This window comes from Apium graveolens, chromosome 5 (genome assembly GCF_009905375.1).
Source record: "Apium graveolens cultivar Ventura chromosome 5, ASM990537v1, whole genome shotgun sequence".
Lineage (NCBI taxonomy): Eukaryota > Viridiplantae > Streptophyta > Magnoliopsida > Apiales > Apiaceae > Apium > Apium graveolens.
Genome location: NC_133651.1, coordinates 209,595,046 through 209,614,318, shown reverse-complemented (window position 1 = coordinate 209,614,318; position 19,273 = coordinate 209,595,046). Strand labels below are relative to the sequence as shown.

At 32.0% G+C, this 19,273-nt stretch overlaps 3 protein-coding genes across 9 annotated transcripts; 1 reads left to right on the top strand and 2 right to left on the bottom strand.

Moving 5' to 3' along the window:
- The first annotated feature begins 3,807 nt into the window (after window positions 1–3,807).
- On the top strand, window positions 3,808–6,772 carry LOC141724766 (floral homeotic protein AGAMOUS-like). Of its 6 annotated transcripts, none has more exons than XR_012576889.1 (6): window positions 3,808–3,989; window positions 4,129–4,211; window positions 4,469–4,788; window positions 6,132–6,209; window positions 6,294–6,393; window positions 6,498–6,772. XR_012576889.1 is itself a non-coding variant. In XM_074527026.1 (6 exons), exons 3-6 carry the CDS (start codon window positions 4,736–4,738, stop codon window positions 6,546–6,548), a joined length of 282 nt encoding a protein of 93 aa, XP_074383127.1. In that variant the 5' UTR covers window positions 3,808–3,989; window positions 4,129–4,211; window positions 4,475–4,735; the 3' UTR covers window positions 6,549–6,772. The 6 variants fall into 6 exon arrangements, 4 of the variants coding, with proteins under 4 accessions (XP_074383127.1, XP_074383125.1, XP_074383124.1 ...); XM_074527026.1 differs by having other exon boundaries at window positions 4,475–4,788; XM_074527024.1 differs by lacking the exon at window positions 4,129–4,211 and having other exon boundaries at window positions 4,475–4,788.
- A 3,872-nt stretch (window positions 6,773–10,644) lies between these two features.
- Window positions 10,645–15,215, bottom strand: LOC141661624 (uncharacterized). 2 transcript variants are annotated; one of them, XM_074468634.1, is made up of 7 exons: window positions 15,099–15,215; window positions 14,273–14,673; window positions 13,904–14,030; window positions 13,483–13,803; window positions 13,226–13,318; window positions 12,422–12,919; window positions 10,645–11,043 (listed from the first exon to the last, which is right to left on the bottom strand). In XM_074468634.1, exons 1-7 carry the CDS (start codon window positions 15,123–15,125, stop codon window positions 10,945–10,947), a joined length of 1,566 nt encoding a protein of 521 aa, XP_074324735.1. In that variant the 5' UTR covers window positions 15,126–15,215; the 3' UTR covers window positions 10,645–10,944. The 2 variants fall into 2 exon arrangements, with proteins under 2 accessions (XP_074324735.1, XP_074324734.1); XM_074468633.1 differs by having other exon boundaries at window positions 10,649–11,043; window positions 13,483–13,806.
- A 346-nt stretch (window positions 15,216–15,561) lies between these two features.
- Window positions 15,562–18,384, bottom strand: LOC141660630 (uncharacterized). The gene is made up of 4 exons (XM_074467618.1): window positions 17,309–18,384; window positions 16,476–16,563; window positions 16,197–16,356; window positions 15,562–16,109 (listed from the first exon to the last, which is right to left on the bottom strand). Exons 1-4 carry the CDS (start codon window positions 18,382–18,384, stop codon window positions 15,562–15,564), a joined length of 1,872 nt encoding a protein of 623 aa, XP_074323719.1.
- Between the last annotated feature and the right edge of the window lie 889 nt (window positions 18,385–19,273).

Below are 19,273 nucleotides of genomic sequence, written 5' to 3'. Positions count from 1 at the left end.
GGTCACACGTTGGTGGAGTTCAAATGATAACATTTTCCACAAAAACACCTTGAGGTTGTAAGTTTAATAACTTCTTATTTACTTAAAGATAATTCTGAAAAAGGTAGTGTTACAAGTTTTTCCTGCATAAAAGGGAAAAAAAATATTTATGCCAAAGAATACCCTGCTAACTAGTTTTGCAAAGGTTATGTGTTACACAATATTATATATATATAGGGTACTACTCCATTAGAAACTCTCTTATAATGAAAACTAGATATAAAAATAATTTATTTTTAAATTCGTGTTGAAATATGGCACATACGGTGTGCAAATTGATTAATTTTAAATAACGCTCACCGATTGACGGGAAAAACCAAATTAAAAAAGGAGGGGATTAGGTGAAATTATGTATGGAATGGTGTATCTTAACTATGTGTGGTGTCTATAGTAGGGCATCCACTACAACAAAATAGGCCAATTACGACGACCAACTTACGACGGAAAAAAATGCGCGCCCAACTTACGACGGAAAAAAATAAAACGTCGTAATTATTTACGACGAAATACAAAACCGTCGTAAGTTTAGTATTTTATTAATAAAATTATGCACGACACGATTAAACAAAAGTGAAAATAATTTGATGTTGCGACGATTTAAACATTTCGTCGTAAGTTAATTATTTTTATTAAAATTTTAAATTGAAATTGAATAAAAAAATATTTTATCTAAATTTGCAACGGAATATTTGCGATGGAAAAAATCGGATCGTCAAATTTACGACGGAAATTAAAATTCGTCGTAAGTTATCAAAGAGGGAAATTTAACTTTTTCCCAAAAAAATTGGCGGGAAAATTAAAATCATTTGAAATTGCGACGATTTCAAAAATTTCGTCGTAAGTTAAATATTTTTATTAAAATTTAACTTGAAATTAAATGAAAAAAATGTTTTCATCTAAATTTTACGACGAAATATTGTGACGGAAAATATTGGAACATCCAATTTACGACGGAAATTAAAATTCGTCGTAAGTTATCAAAGAGGGGAATTTAACTTTTTTCCAAAATTTGGTCGGTAAATTTGACTGTTCTAAAATTTTACAGATAATAATTTAGGACGGATTCCGTCGTAAATTAGCAAACGAATTTTGATAATTTCAATTTTTAAAAAATATTATTTCATGATCTAACCATATTAATATCAGCATTTATTTGTTTGGGTGACATTTCAAGAATTTCAGAAAAAAATTAAATTTTTTGCTAAAATAATTTAATATAAAACATTGATCATATCACTAATATATATATATATGTATATATTGTCATCCATACGGTTGAATCGATGAAAAATATTTTTAAAATAATCGAACCACAAATTCAGAACTAAAAACTAGTTAGTTGTCCTAGTCAAACTGATGTTTGACTCTTAAAATGTCAAACCAAATAAAACTATTTTGATATGAAATTTTGGTTATATCATTAATATATATATCTATTGATATCCATACGGTTAGATTGTTGAAAAATATTTTTAAAATAATTGTAACACTAATTCAGGATTCAACACTAGTTAGATGTATTAGTCAAACAAATGCTTGACTGTTAAATTGTCAAACCAAATAAAATTATTTTGATATGAAATTTCGTTTATATCACTAGTATATATATCTATTGACATCAATACGGTTGGATCGATGAAAAATATTTTTAAAATAATCAAACCACAAATTCAGAACTAAACACTAGTTAGTTGTCCTAATCAAACTGATGTTTGACTGTTAAAATGTCAAACCAAATAAAATTATTTTGATTTGAAATTTTGGTTATATCACTAATATGTATATCTATTGACATCCATCCGGTTTGATCGATGAAAAATATTTTTAAAATAATCGAACCACAAATTCAGAAATAAACACTAGTTAGCCGTCCTAGTCAAACTGATGTTTGACTGTTAAAATGTCAAACAAAATAAAATTATTTTGATATGAAATTTTGGTTATATCACCAATATTTATATCTATTGACATCCATACGGTTAGATCGTTTAAAAATATTTTAAAATAATCGAACCACAAATTCAGAACTAAACACTATTTAGCCGTCTTAGTCAAACTGATGTTTGACTGTTAAAATGTCAAATCAAATAAAATTATTTTGATATGAAATTTTGGTTATATCACTAATATATATATCTATTGACATCCATCCGGTTGGATCGTTGAAAAATATTTTTAAAATAGTCGAAACACTAATTCAAGATTTAACACTAGTTAGCTGTACTATTCAAACTGAAATTCTTGAAATGTCACCCAAACAAATAAATGCTGATATTAATATGGTTAGATCATGAAAAAATTAAATTTTTTGCTAAAATAATTTAATATAAAACATTGATCATATCACTAATATATATATATATATGTATATATTGTCATCTATACGGTTGAATCGATGAAAAATATTTTTAAAATAATCGAACCACAAATTCAGAACTAAAAACTAGTTAGTTGTCCTAGTCAAACTGATGTTTGACTCTTAAAATGTCAAACCAAATAAAAATATTTTGATATGAAATTTTGGTTATATCACTAATATATATATCTATTGACATCCATCCGGTTGGATTGTTGAAAAATATTTTTAAAATAGTCGAAACACTAATTCAAGATTAAACACTAGTTAGTTGTACTATATAAACTGTTGCTTGACTGTTAAAATGTCAAACCAAATAAAAATATTTTGATATGAAATTTTGGTTATATCACTAATATATATCTATTGACATCCATACGGTTAGATCATTGAAAAATATTTTTGAAAAAATCGTAAGACTAATTCAGGATTCAATACTAGTTAGCTGTACGAGTCAAGCAAATGCTTAACTGTTAAAATGTCAAACCAAATAAAATTATTTTGATATGAAATTTCGGTTATATCACTAATATATATATCTATTGACATCCATACAGTTGGATCGATGAAAAATATTTTTAAAATAATCAAACCACAAATTCAGAACTAAACACTAGTTAGCCGTCCTAGTCAAACTGATGTTTGACTGTTAAAATGTCAAACCAAATAAAATTATTTTGATATTAAATTTTGGTTATATCACTAATATATATATATATATATATATATATTGACATCCATCCGGTTGAATCGATGAAAAATATTTTTAAAATAATTGAACCACAAATTCAGAAATAAACACTAGTTAGCCGTCCTAGTCAAACTGATGTTTGACTGTTAAAATGTCAAACCAAATAAAATTATTTTGATATGAAATTTTGGTTATATCACTAATATATATATCTATTGACATCCATATGGTTAGATCATTTGAAATTGCGACGATTTGAACATTTCGTCGTAAGTTTAATATTTATATTAAAATTTTAACGTGAAATTAAATAAAAAATTATTTCCTAATAATTTGTAAAATATTTATATATTAAAAAAGTAACATCTAATTTTTCCTAATATCTTTTTTTGAATAATTTTTATAATGATTCAACCGACAAATGGACCACTTTTTCTGATTTTTTTCAAAGAAAATACCCCGCCTTTGACTAAAAAAACATAAATCTCTTTTTTTTTTTGCAAAGACGAACTAAAGCTTAGCAAAAAAAATAGAAGAATAGACAAAAAAATATGATAAAGTGATAAAAGAACAAAAACAATTTATTTTTGGGTGAAAAATGAAAATTTATTATTAGACCCAAAAATACAAAATGCTAAAATGGTCCGACCCATCTAAGTTAACCCGACCCATGTTAAAAGCCATCAGTTGAAATAGCCTGGTATTATTTCCAATCGCAAATCACAATAATTCATTTGTAGGGTTTGGGTTTCCATCAAAACTAAAAGCTTAGCAAACCAAAAAAAAATATACAGTGTATCACCATCCAAATCCAGGCTCTTCAAGCTAATCCGACCCACTGATGTCCAATCCGCCGCTATTTGGGGCACCGCTGCTCTCGCTGGCGGTACCTATCTCGTTCAGGTCTCTCTCTCTCTCCCCCCTCTATCTCTTTGTTACGAGACTTTCATTCTCTTCTATTTAGGGCTTCTTTAATTTGGGACTTCTTTGATTTAGAACTTTTACGGTTTGGGGATTTTGAAATTGGGGTTTTTCGATCTAGGGTTTTCCTTTTCAAATGGGTTTCAATTTTAAAGGTTCTGCAGTTTTTATGGCTTCCAATGGGGCGGCATGGCTGCATTAACGGTATTTTTTCACTTAGTTTGCTTAATTGTAATGTGTGGATTGTAATGTGGCGGATGTGAGTTTTGTTCTTGTTAGCATCAACTGGAGAATCAAAGTTTGGTGGAGTTTCTTGACATATTAAAAAGCTAGGGTTCTATCTAATTTGGGGGAAGTTTGCCGAGAGCTTACTTAGTTAAATTGTTGCTTAAATGAAATCTAGATAGCTTTGTACAGTTATAATCTTCGATTTATAAATCTCGTTTTTGATTTTTACTTAGTTTCAGAAGGCAGAGCGAGGACTACAAAGAGCGGGTCTTGCACCTTTTTCCAAAACAGCACCTTTAAAATGGGATGATGCCCAGAAATGGATAGCAAGCCCAACATCCAACCAGACTAAGAATGGGCAGCCTCATGGGCTGCAGGGTGGAGTAGGATTGAGGAAAAATAATCAATTCGGCTATGGAAGCAGACAAACATCGATGAAAGTTTTTGTTGAAGTTCCAGACCAGACATTGATTTCTTGCAAAGAAGCAGATACCAAGTAGATGGAACTGAGCCAGGGAAACTGGAGGGCCAGTACTTTGTCTCTGTCCTTCAGGTACAACTTTTTGTGTGGGTTTTCTTGCAACTTTTTTGGTCATTTTTGTACTCTATCTCTTGTTTAGTTTAGCTTGTGTTAAATGGCTTTTGTGGTGACTTAAGCACAAGGACTGCACAATCATATTTTTTTGTAGCTTAGATTATTGAGTCATCTTATAGAAGGGTTTTTCTTTTTCAGTATTTTGTTTTGTAACTCCTTCTAGATAAATTGGGGACTCATGTGTGTATTATTATATTTCTGGTAAACTTAAGGAAGTCTCTAATAAGTAGTCGGATTAAAAGAAAGTATATTAAACAGAGTCTCACAAGGTTTGAATGAAAATCGAGAAATAAGTGCAACCAAATTAGTGTTACTTACCAGGAGACCAAGTCTTACTAGGTGTACTTGTTGGCTCACTAAGTAAATACCTTAACTTGTATTGATTTGGATTCCTGGAAGTGTTCATATTTCTAATGCTTACAAGTGCAGTGCAGAATTTGATATTTCAGGATTAATGGCCTAAATTCCAAAATTCATAACTTGAGTTTCGAGTGTCCATTTTCTGAGTTTAAACATGTTCTGAAAACCTCTTGAAACACCCTATAATCTGGTACTTTGATACTGTGCAATTTCCTGTGTTTTGTATGTCAAAAACCTGTGTCAAAAATTCTGGACAGATTGTAAATCCCTTGGAGTCTTATGTTCTATGTCCTCTATTTTGATATGAGTTCGCTGACAGCGAGGGCCTTCTGATTGCAAACATATTTAATCCTCTTCATTTTTATGCCTGTAATTAATTTTACTTCAGTTTGCAACTAGGGAAATCAAAAGTAGAACTATAAAGTAATGCATGCCAGATTTTTAGTTTCACTTATGTATAGATTCACGAGAAAAATCATAAGTTGAGTTTCGAGTATCCGTTTTGCATGATTCAAGATGTTTCGGAAACCTTGTGAAATATTCTAGAGTCTAATCGAATTTATACTGCTATATTGATTGGTGCTTAAATAATTTAGGCAGAATCTGAACTTTTGTAAATTTGATCGCTTTTTCTCCTTGTATTTTTTATGATTTTGCTTCGAACAACAGAGTCAATTTGTGTTTAGAATGTATTTAGTACTCTTCGTTTTCCCATGCTTTGAGATTGTTGTAACTTAATAGAGTATTTACCTGTTTAAAATACATTAAGTATCTTTCGAAAGTGAAGTACTAAATAAATTTAGCAAGTTTATGGATGAAGAAAATCGAATTCTGAACCAAGTACCTGAAGTATCCTTACTTAGGGCACTCGTTGATTCTCACATAGCTTAACTATACTTGTTTCGAAATGCCAAATTCTTATTGAACGATATTAATCTCAGTATTACCAGCAAAAAGCCACGAGATTACGTTGGGATATTACCAAAATACAGCAGGACAACAGGACAACTGGACAACAGGTGACATTTTTTAATTAATAATATGTATACCTAGGCTAATATGCATATAATCTGCTTAATTAATTAAGTTGAGTCATTTTACAGGAACATGATGGGTGAAGCCATAAACTCTCTGAATGTTAAGGATCTGAAAAACCTGGAAACCAAACTTGAGAAAGGACTTAACAAAATCCGCTCCAAGAAGGTATAGTCTACAATGACATTTCATTCTTGCTCGATAATGATAAGCGAATAACATTTTTGTAGTAATCATTTTTCCTCTTACAATTATTCTTCATAATAATGCAGACTGAGCTTTTGTTTGCTGAAGTTGAGTACATGCAGAAGAGGGTAACATAAAGAATTGTGTGCAACAATGTACAAACAATTGCTCAAGGACATTATATTTTGTTGGATTTAGTTAGTGGCTTCTACTTAAGTTTTGTCATGTATTGTACAATTTAATACGACTTTGTTAGCTGTACTTTTAATGTTTTTATGTATTTTTTTTGTACTTTATGATTTTTGAATATTATTCCAATTATAGTGAAATATTATGAGTTCTTCCACTAGTTTTGATTGCTTTTTGTTTGGCATTGTATTGAATTTAAAAAATGGCTGGAAACTGAAAAATCAGAATTTGGCTATTTTGGAAAAACAAACTTACGACGGTTGTTCATTACATATTCCGTCGTAAGTTACTAATTTACGACGTATAGTTGCGTCGTAAATTTCTGGTTTATTTTAACGAAGGTGGGTCTCACAATTAAACATACGACGTTTCCTTTGTCGTAAGTAACTAACATACGACATTATTATTCGTCGTATGTTGATAACTTACGACGGAATATTTCGTCGTAAGTAGATTTATTATTTTATTGAGAATGTGGGCCCTTCCTTTCTAACTTGCGACGCAATTTTATCTTGTGATGAAAAAACGAACATACTACTCGACCAAAAACGACGATTTTTTTCCGTCGTAAATGGCTCAATTACGACGATTTCAGTTCAAAAAAACCGTCGTAAATGGCCAAATTTGTTGTAGTGATCAGATTAGATTGATTTGAGGGCTTAGATTAGTTTATAGTTTTCATAAGAGTTATTTACTTATTTCTATTTGAACAAATGTGGGTTCTCTCTTGAAAAAATGTCTATATATAGGGGGTCTGATCAAATAGAAACTACATTATAATAAAAACTAGAAACTAGCCTAATCAACTAAAATCCAGCGCAAGTTAATGTCAAACTCACTTGCGCCAGAGATGTGAAATCATTAGCATCACCTTCTACATCTTCCATTACAATGAATCAATCACCCTCTCAAATTATTGTCACCATCTATAATCACCCCCAACATCTCTAAGAGAAATGGACCAAATTGTCACTTTCGGGTGTAAAATGGTCCAAAAAGTCACTTCCGGAAATTATGACCCTAAAAGTCACTTTGGGGTGTAACTTTTTAAGGCCATAACGTTACTTCATGTAACTTTAAACATGTTTTTGTTTTTTTTCTTATTTTGAGCTTCTTTTGGTGTATTATTTAGGGGTCCGAAAACACCACTTAATGTTACATTTTCAATATTTTTTTTTTAATATTTTTAAAACTAAAGAGTATTCCATAATTTAACAATTTTTAACATTTTAGGGTTCACTAATCTCCTTTTGGGTTTTAGAAATATTAAAAAAGAAATTAATAAATGTTACACTGATTTATGGTTTACGGTTTAGCCCTAAACCCTAAATCATAAACCCTAATTTAAGCTAGGGTTTAGGGCACCAAAAATGTAAATTTTAAATTAAACAATTTTAAAATTTTAAGGGTGTAACTTAATCTAATAATTTTTTATATTTTAAGATTCACCAATCCCCTTTTGGGTATTCAAAATTATTTAAATAATTTTTTAGTATGTTAAGATTTAACAATTTTTTATTTGGGTTTTAAAATATTTTTTCAAAAGAAAATTATATGTTTAAAACGCTAGATAAAGTAATGTTTTGGGGTCAAAACGCTACATGCTGTAGCGTTTGGAACCAAAACTCTACTTTAACAGGCGTTTTGCCCATTATAAAAAAAGAAAGAAAGTGCCAAAACAAATTTTGCTTAAACGCTACACGATGTAACATGGTGAAGTGACATTTTGGGCCCTAATTTTCAGGGGTGACATTTTGGGCCCTAATTTTCAGGGGTGACATTTTGGACTATTTTTCAGCTCAAAGTAACATTTAAGGCCACCACCCTATCTCTGATCTACCTACTCCATCTTCATTTCTCTTCACACCGTCAATTTGATTATATTAAAAAAATTATCAAATTTAACTTTTGATCACTGTTAGTATTACATAAATCACTCATTTGTATAACATGAAATGATGAAGATGATCGAAGTTAAATGTGCACGGCAAGAGTGCTGATGGATGGAGTTTTAAGCGATTAATGTGAAATAGGGGGAGATATATGTGAAAGAAATACAAAATCATTAACAATCACCGGTAATTACCATTTAAACATGATATATATGAATACAGATACCAATTGATATGAAATTAATCATCAGATTTATACTTCAATCACTAAATCATATAACGACAATCACTGATTTATATCATACAAATAACCAACTTGTATAATAAAAATCATCAACTAATGTATACGACACGTATACATACAAACATATACAGAGACGGATAAAAATTCTTAATCTTATTGGTCGGAGAAGTTACCGATGATTTAGTGAAACAGGGGATATAATTTATTTATTAAGGAGGAGAAGTGACGAAGAAAGTGCCCTGATTAGAGATTGCCAAAAACAATTGGTCGAAAGGAGGTGAGTGAGTGGGTTTGATCGGAAATGAAGGCTGGATAGTGGGGGAAAGAGGTGGGACGCCGGGAGAAATCTGCTGTAGTAAGGGTAGTTGTAAATAGGAACATAAAAATTTGACTTAAGAATGGTTTTTAATTTTCATTTTAAGATTGTTTTCTATTTGATCATGAGGCTAAGGGTCAGTGAGTAACTCCTTATATAATTAGGCTCAGTGAGTAACTTCTTATATAAGTAACTAGTTAAGGTTAATTTTCAAAATGATTAACCGACATATATAAATGTAAGTAGAGTATGTGTCTTTCTATTCACATGCATCACTTTTTTTTAAAAACAAAATACATTTCTTTTCATATGTTACCGTTAAGTTTTTTATTTTGTAATTTATTTTTAAGTTTATTATTGTTTTTATTACGTAAATTATCATAATATTTTTATATGTATATTTATGTATTTTGTATTTTAAAATTTATTTTTTATCTGCTATTTTATACTATAATTTTTATTGTGTTCTCTTTTATTTTATAGTATTTTTGTCATATATAATTTTGTGTTCTCTATTTGTATTCATATTTTGTAATATTGTGATGTGATATAAAATTTATATTACGTTATAACACAAATTTCTAATTAATTTATAGTTACACAGCAAAAAAACAAAATTTTAAACCAAATACAGAACATAGTGTACAAAACATAAAAAGAGGTACGAACTGCCATACATAACATAAACAAATAATTTTACAAAAATTACAAGGACACAATTTTACTGAACACGTCAATTAGCTTTTCAATTAAATACAGAGCACATAATATGCGCATCATTTTCAAGAAAACAAATTGAAATAAAATTTTATATAGGGAAAGAATTTAAAAAACTTTCAAGCATGCTTTGGTGTGTTAAAAATCATTTCGAATTTTGTACTTTAAATTAAATCATATTTGTAAAGAACTAAAATTAGAAATTTCACTACAAGAAAAACGGCTAAATATGACCGAAATTTTCCAGTCATATTTAATCAAATTTGACCGCTGGCGGTCGTATTTAGCTAAATACGACCGAAATGTGTCGGTCTTTTTTAGGCTGGTCAAATTTAGTGAAATCGGTCAAAATTAATTAAATTTGACCGACCAAATATGACCGCTCAAATATGACCCACTAAATTTGACCGCCTAAAATCGACTTCAATCGGTCAGTTTTATATTTTGACCTTTGACTTCAAAATTTTCGTAAAAATTGAATTTCCCGCCTCTGGTCACAAAATACCACGGGTATCGGTCAAATTTATAAATTTGACCGACTTATCACTAGTCAATTTTATAAATTTGACTAGGTTATTTTTTGGTCAAAATTGTAAATATGACTCCGTTTGTGTTAGTCGAATTTATAAAAATGACTGATTTTGATCAAATTTAAAGAGCAAATGTGACTAATATTAGTCAGATATAATTATTGTATGAGATATTGGTATGTTAAATGTGACGAAAAGCGGACAAATTTAACATACAATTATTTAAAAAAAAACCGGCCCTGTGAACCAGTATATCCATAACCTGTATATCCCATCCACAATCTCCAAAAATAAACAAAAACTCAAACAATATAAAGATAAGTTTAAATTGTGCCATCCGAATAACTTTCTTAAAACATCCAAAAGGTTATACATGCCAATATATTGTCAAATGTTTGACATCTAATAGCTCAACAAGTTAAGCTAGGCTGGGAGATTGATTATTCAATCCCAAAAAGTTAACCCAAAAGGAGACATATCACATAAGTTTTTTTCCCAAAAAGTTAGCTACCAAGGAGAAATTAGTTGTTATATCCCAAAATAATTATCTAACAGATGATATTAGTAGATATTTGAAGTTCATTCGACGGCAAAGTCAACCTACTTGTACTAGTTAGAGTACTAGTTAGAGCTGGGAGTGTTACGCTAATGGAGGGAGTAATTCTCAGCATCTTGATCTTCATCATCTTCATCGTTGTCTTGGAAGTGGTTGTCATACAAAGGAGCCTTTTCAATTCTAGTACCCTGCAATACATGGTATACATTATATAAGAACACAACATAAAAGAAATTAGCTTACATTATCACAAAATTTGTATACTGCCAACAAAGGTGTCTTTACTCAGCTGAGGATTTAGAAAAACTTAGTAATATTATTAACACAGGCTATATTATCACCTGCAATAACTTTCAAAAGTCTGTAATAGAAACTTAGTTATAGGTAGTGGTTCATGGACCAAATAAATTTATATTTGTTATTTTTATGCTTCCGACTCACTAAGTGATATTACTTTTAAACCACGTAACAAAAACATGCACAAGGTGTGGTTAGTTATTATCTTACAAATTCAGGCACCATTACAATTATAAAACATACATTCCAGGTGTGTCACACATAAATTCCAGCATACACAAGTTTAGAGACACAGGTAAAAAAGCTATAATTTCCAAACTGTGAAACCCTTCCATCAGCCCAGAATTATAACGATAATCCTGAATAATTGTACACGAGTACCAGAAATTTCAGGCATCACAAATCAATGTCATCATATTCTTATTTCCAAAACCTTATCTCTTCACATATAATTATTGTTTAAATCTAAGCTTTTAAAAATGGCTGCCTATACATTTCATAGGCATTGTGTTTGTGTTACCATTCAACTCATCTGTCATTCCCTACTGTCTGAACCACTCTTGAAGAAAAGGCCAAGTTGAGCTATTTGACAAGAAGCTCCTGCTTTAATGCAATCAAATAATTATGTAGACTACAGTTATTTTAGGACAATTTTTCACCTACAAACATACTTGAAATTCAAAACACCCCTGCCTAAACTTGTAAAAAATTAATACACTACTATTTTTTTGTCAATTTTCTCCAACCGACCTTTAGATTTTCTTGTTGTTGTGAAGCCAAATATTGTAGCTAAAATTTGGTTCACTTCCTCAATAATTTAACTCAAACTATCCCCTTTGTTAGAAATAATATCTTCTTGCATAAAACCTAAGTGGGAACTAGCTAGCACTTGTAAATTCATGGAAATTTCCTTCCCTTTATATGGTTTTGCATATTCTGGTCTCTTTTTCTTTTTTTACCAAATTTATTCAAATAATTTAACCACAGTTGACTTTATAACTTTATTGACTATTTATAGAAAAATATGAATAGATTCACTTCACTTGCTTTTCAAGGAAGCAATTTCCTTACTATATGTACTTTATTGTTATAAAATGTTCATAGTACACAGGCACTTTTGGCTCCATATTTGTTTTTGAATAATAGTTTTGAAGAAAATATAATATAACTATAGAATCAAATTTATCTCTATAGTTTAGGTAATGTGTATTACTGTAACTGAAATAAAGATGCCGTAGAAAATTATATGAACTAAGATAAGAAAGGTACCTCCAAAATGACTTTTTTGTTCAATGCCATGGCATCAACAACAAAGGCCGTCCCAAGCCGCATATATTCAGTCCATAACTCCTGCTGCTTCGGGTCATCTCGGTTCGGGAATGCTGCAGTGGCCAAGCTTTGCATTCGATCATTTAGTAATGCACGTGGCACCTCCGTCATCTCCAGGGAATGAACCATTAGGTGTATCTCACCAGAAACCCTGACTATCAAATCCAGATTATCATCAGAAATTGGCTGGGAAGAGGAACGAGAATTCTGTGTACTTTGGAAGCTAGTCAGTTCCGCTGCCTTGTAGCCTCCTATAATTTCAGCTACCGGATGTCGAGGATGAAGGACAGATATTCCCTTTTTCGGGGGCCTCGCTAGGATTGTTAGGCTCAATTCATTTTTCCGATGTATCTTCTTCAAACTAGCTGGTGATGGAGGTGGATCCAAAGTCATCTCTTCCGGTATGGATTGTGAAGCCCGCACCTTTTCCATATCTTCCTGCAACATGTAAAAGACATAAGTCCAAATTTACACAATCAAGCTGAAAATTGTTAAGTAACAAGAACAAAGAATTTTAACTAACTATAATTATATATATACTGCACCGCATTTACTTTTTAATCATGTTTGACGATTTGAATTTGAGAGTGCAGAACAATAACAATAAACCTATGAATAGATATGTTGCACAAAATTCTCTTTTAATTTTTACAGGGACGTTATTGATATCAAAACATTCTCCAAAATGAATGTAAATGTATGATCATATAAATGTAATGCTACTTGAATTATGTGTATGTATACCTTCAACTTTATAGTAGCCGGATTATCAAAGTGGTATACGTGGTCCATAAACTCCATATCAGAAATAGGTGCTTGTTTTTCCTCTTCAAGCCTCTGTAATTAAAAACATCAATTTACTTACAAATGGTTTACTTACAAATCATTTTATAAATTAGACATCTTATAATGTCTAATGAGCGTAAAGATTAAGGTACTTGAATCTGAGTAATCAAAATAAAGAACTAGACAAAAATTATTACTCACTAAAATTCGTATACCTCACGTCTCTCGTCAAAAGGCATTGCCCCGCTATAATGTTGATGTTCCAGCTGTGCTCGAGCGTTCTTGGATTTGATAGACCTCTTCTTAAACAGGTCAGAATCCCAGTACTCATTGAGGCTGTCCCAAGTCCGCGGGCTGAAGTAATGTGGTCTGAAAGAACGTCGAGTAGCCGTGGTCGATCCTCCATTTCTCGCGTCATTAGCATCCCGCTCTGCCCTGGTCTTCTCCTGATAGGGAAGGCTCTTCCAATTTTTCTTCAAATACTCTTTTACCGCTCTATCCCCCTCTTCTTCAACTCCTTCTGGATAAGCATAGTACTTCTACCAAACGAGATACACGTACAAGTATAAAATTAAAAAGGTAAACAACTGCGTATAATTAATATGAAAAAATAAAAGGCATGAAAATTAAAAATACCTTAAATTCCTTAATACAACGGTCATAGAAGGCTTCACGTTCTGCTCCCTTTGATTGATGTGTATATTCATCCCAATTTACTTTAATTATGTAGCTCAAGGTCTTTTTTTTCTTAGCCTCCTTGATACTACAATTATTAGTTACAGTCAGATTTTTTTATAGTATATATAACATACTAGGATAAAATAGTCTTATGCTATTAGACATGTAATTTATACACTAGTATGCATCATAAGGAACAGATTAATCTTAATAATCAAGCAGGTAAAGGTATAAGTTTGTGCATATTCAATTGTATACACACAGTATTACACTTGTATCAAACCCGTATATATGTATAAGCAATATGTAGTAGGAAATAGAAATTACTTTCTTCCTTCGATAAAATGGACAATCTGCCTATCCGCATCTGTGGCAGGTCTCTTATTGTAGTCACCAACACAGCAGCTACGTTTAGCTCTCTGGAATGTTATATGCGGTACAATACGACTTTCCTGTCCTTCATCACCATTCTCCTCATCATTGCCATCATTATCGCCACCTTCCTCCCTATCTCCTTCATTTTCCGTTCCACTGCCATTCCCTCTACCAGTACCCCTTCCCTGTCCACCCCTTCCCTGTCCACCTCTTCCCTGTCCACCTCCCCCTCTTCCGCGTCCACCTCTTCCCCGTCCACCTCTTCCCCCTCTACTACCACCATTCCAGCTGCTACTAGACCCCAACGCCATAAGAATCACAAACAGAATCAACAAAAAACTACACCTACCAACCTGGATATATTAAAAAAAAAAAACAAATATCAAAACTAATTTATAGAACATGTTAAGATAAAAAAAATTAGACACAAATACATAAATTCAATCTTAAGCTCAAATTAAGAAAAGAGACAGAGTACTGCTTAGTATCTACATAACAGCTGATAAAAAAGACTAAATTTTAGTTTGTTTATAACCAAACATAATAAGATAACACAAACATTAACAGAAAATACAGATTTAAGGGTGGAAAATAGAGATTCAAACTTTAAACCCACACATACAAAAGTGATGAAAATATCAAAGAAACACAATTAAATCATCAATAGAACAAAATAATTATCCAAAAAGGAGAATAGACAACCGTAATCAAATGTTAATCACCAAAATATCCAAAATATACAAAACCCTAAATGGATAGTAGTTTCTCAAAACATTACCACCGTGATTGCTAAGTTTCGCTTCATTTGAATGAGCTTTTTGGCTTCGTTGGCTAAGTTTTTGGAGAATTTGAAGTCTGAGAGATAAAACCCTAGTATTTCTGTGCGGCGCTGTTTAGGGAGATAATGGATGGTGAAGTCAACAAAATGTTATAAAAAAAATTTATATACAGGCTTAATATGACCGCGTCGAGTGAATTTTTCCCGTGTCATTTAATTTTGACCGAACCCGGTCATATAATTTGAGGCTTCAGTTTAACTTCCAGTAGCTACTGCCCAATTTTTCCTGTTTCCAAAATAATACAATTTAAACATTACAAAGTTCTAAATATGAATAAAAATCATGAAATATAGTAAATTTAATTAAAATAAGTAAATATCAAATTTACGGAATGTATTAAAATTCATGAAAAATGTCCTACTAATATCCGCATTGGTACAAATTAACTAGAGAATAATTGAACTATGTCAAATCATCGTTATCACTTCCATCATCAATGTTCATGTCTTCATTTTGATTTTCTTTATTTCTCGCATTTTGTTCTTCTTCATAGTCATCCACGAAATGATTATTTTCAAACATTGTCAAGTCAATAAAGAAATTTATCGGATCATCAACGACCACTCTTTCCACATGTGAAGATGAAGCATTTGATTCTTCATTTTGAAAAGCATCATCATTGAATATATTTTCTTCTCTAGATGTCACGCTTTCATCGACTTGCCGGCTCTTTGTTGTTAGGATAGTATACCATGATGACTTTGGATTTGCAATATTTGGGGCATAATATACTTGATGAGCTTGGCTAGCCAACACAAACACATCTTCGGCATTTAGCTTCGATTTAACATCTACGGTTGTCATCCGATTTCTATCAATTTTGACATGTCTTGTATGATCAAACCAATGACATTTGAAGACGACAATTTCATGCCCATTGCGATATCGAAGCTTTAAAACTTCTTGTAGTCTCCCGTAATTATTTCCATGACTTTCTTTGTAAGAAGTCCCTACAATTTAAAATGTGTCAAAATTGGATTTATACATAATGAAGACCAAATTCAACCTAAATTTTATGATTATATAAAATTTCTCACCAATTACAACTACACCGGAATTTGATGATGTGAGCTCATTAGAATTTCCACAAGCAAATTTATAACCATTGCACTTGCATGTTTTATAAGATTCAACTTTATAAATAGGACCTCTTATTAAATCTATAAATTTGTCCTTGAGCTCTCCATCATCTTGTACCTAAAATATTGTACATAACAAAAATTACACAAGTACATGAATAAACTTGTGTGTATATGTATATATATATATATTTGCACACATAAAAATATACATACATTTATATATTTAAAATTTACCCTTCTTTCGAACCAATCCAAAAAATTATCTTTTTGAAATTGATCTTTTTCGGCATCATTGTAGTGCGGGTATTGTTTTTGCACCAACCTATGAAATCCACTAAACATTAAATTAGATTAGTAAATTGAATAAGAAAGTTATCATGATTGTATAAAGATGGTCAAAATAAATATCTTACCGCAAATATTTTCCAACCTCGGGTGAGTTGATAAGAACATAGTACGTTACAAGTCTATGTTCATCATCACTCAAGATTCTATCTCTATTCCGTAGACCGGGTAGCGTTGGATATGTGTAAACTTCCAACAAATTGGGATCATGAGATTGTCAGGGTGCCTCATTTCGACGAAGTCGATTATGCATGGTTGCAATTTTAGAATCAAAGTATAATGAGCAAAAGTGTACACCCTCCTCCTCAATATATCGTTCGGCTATTGAACCCTCGACTCGAGCTTTGTTTCTAACTTTCAACTTCAAAATGTGCAAATATCTTTCAACAAAATACATCCATCGAAAATTAAACGGGCCACCCAATTTACACTCTGTAGCCAAATATAGTGGCAAATGCTCCATCGGATCAAAAAAACTTGGAGTGTACATGACATCAAATTTTGACATGATTCTCGCTATGTCCTTCTCCATTTTTTCCAAATCACCGTACTTTAGAGTTGAAGAACATAAATCTTGGAAGAAGTTAGATAACTCAATAAGAACATCCGCTACATGCCTAGGTAGTAAGTCACGACAAATCATAGGCAACAATTTTTGCATAAAAATATGACAATCATGTGACTTCATTCCGTGAATAGATTTTGTTTCAAAATTAACACACCTGGATATATTAGAGGCGTACCCATCAGGAAGCTGAAGTGTGTAAATCCATCTAAACAACTTAAGAAGTTGATCCCTGGAAAGCACATATGGGGCATTTGGCATTGTACCATCATCTTGAATCCACAATTCACGATGCACACCTAGTTCTTTACAATCTTCTCTTGCTTTTCTATTGTCTTTCGTTTTCTTAGTGTCACCAATCATTGTAAAAAATATGTTCTCAAAAACATTTTTTTCGGTATGCATGACATCAATGTTGTGACGAAGAGTGAGTGTCTCCCAATATGGAAGCTCAAAAAATGGAGAAAAGTGAGTCCAATTATGTGTCATACCATAGTCCCTCGGTTTTCTCCAAGATGTCTTTCCTGAAGGAGGAAACTGCATATCCTCACAAAGACTCCTTACTAGTGATCCTGGATAACGATATGTAACTGAATGTGCTTCAGTTCTTCCAAACTTTGTAAACCTTCTCAACGGGTCATCCGATTCTAAGAAATATCGAGCAGTTCCATAAAAACTAGGCTTACCAACATGCTTTAGTTGATTGGCTTTTACTTGTCCCATACAAATATGACATGCCAACTTCCCCTTTGTGGACCACCCACTAAGCATTCCAAGTGCAGGAAAGTCACTGATTGTCCACATTAATGCCGCCTTCATCATAAAATTTGTACAAGAAAACATATCATAAGTTTCTGCTCCGGTGCGCCATAATATTTTCAATTCATCAATCAATGGTCGGAGGTAAACATGAAGATCTTTTGTTGGATCATTCGGCCCAGGAATCAGAAGAGGCATAAACATGTAGGGAGCTTTCGTGCACATAGATGGAGGAAGGTTGTAAACTACTACAACCACAGGCCAAACAGTATATTCCCTAGCGTGTGAATCACGGAAAGGGTCAAATCCATCACTAGAGAGGCCAAGTCTGATATTCCGAATCTCTTTTGAAAAGTTTGGAAATCTACGATCAAATTGTTTGCACTCATCTCCATCCGCCGGATGACATAATTGACCATCAACTTTGACCCTATTGTGGTGCCACCTCATATCTTCTGCAGTCTTCTTATTCATGAATAAACGCTGCAACCTTTGGGTAAGAGGAAAGTATCGCAAGATCTTTCATGGGATTTTATTTTTCTTTGAATCTTTTTGCTCCTTGTATCGACTTGTAGTGCATATATCACAATGTGTCTTGTTTCTATTTTCTTTGTAAAACAACATGCAATCATTCTCGCAAGCATCAATTTTTTCATATTCCATATGCAATCCTCTTATCATCTTTCGTACGTCATAGTAGTTCCGAGGCAATTTATGATCAACGGGCAATACCGATCCAATAAGGTGAATCAACTCATCAAAGCCACTATTAGTACAATTATGCTTGTGTTTCCAATGAAGTAGCTTGTTAACAAATGACAATGTTGTGAAATTCGGATTGTTTGGATATATTGGCTCAGAAGCATTCTCCACCATCTCGTAAAATTCTTTTGCTTTTGCATTTGGTTCTTCCACAAAATTCTCAAAATGTCGATTTGCATCTGCAAAATCTCTTAGCATATCACGAGCATCATACATATCCTCATCATTATAATGAATATTATGAGAACTTGTATTGGTATCACCTCGAGGCATATCCCTTTCCCCATGCAAATCCCATCTAGTATACCATTCCATAATACCATTAAGGTATAAATCAACTTTCACCGCACTAGGATCCTTGAAGTACTTATTTACACAATCGTTACATGGACATCTTATTAGCCCTCCATCTCTAGGATCAAGATGATCACATGCAAATTTAATAAAATCATCCACGCCATTTTTGTACTCTTCTGTTAAATACTTCAAATCGTTGTACCGATTATGACCAACCCAACTACGATCATATGTCATCTACAAATTATACATACGTGATGTGAGTTAAATGCAAATTAATATAAATATAAATAGATCATAAATA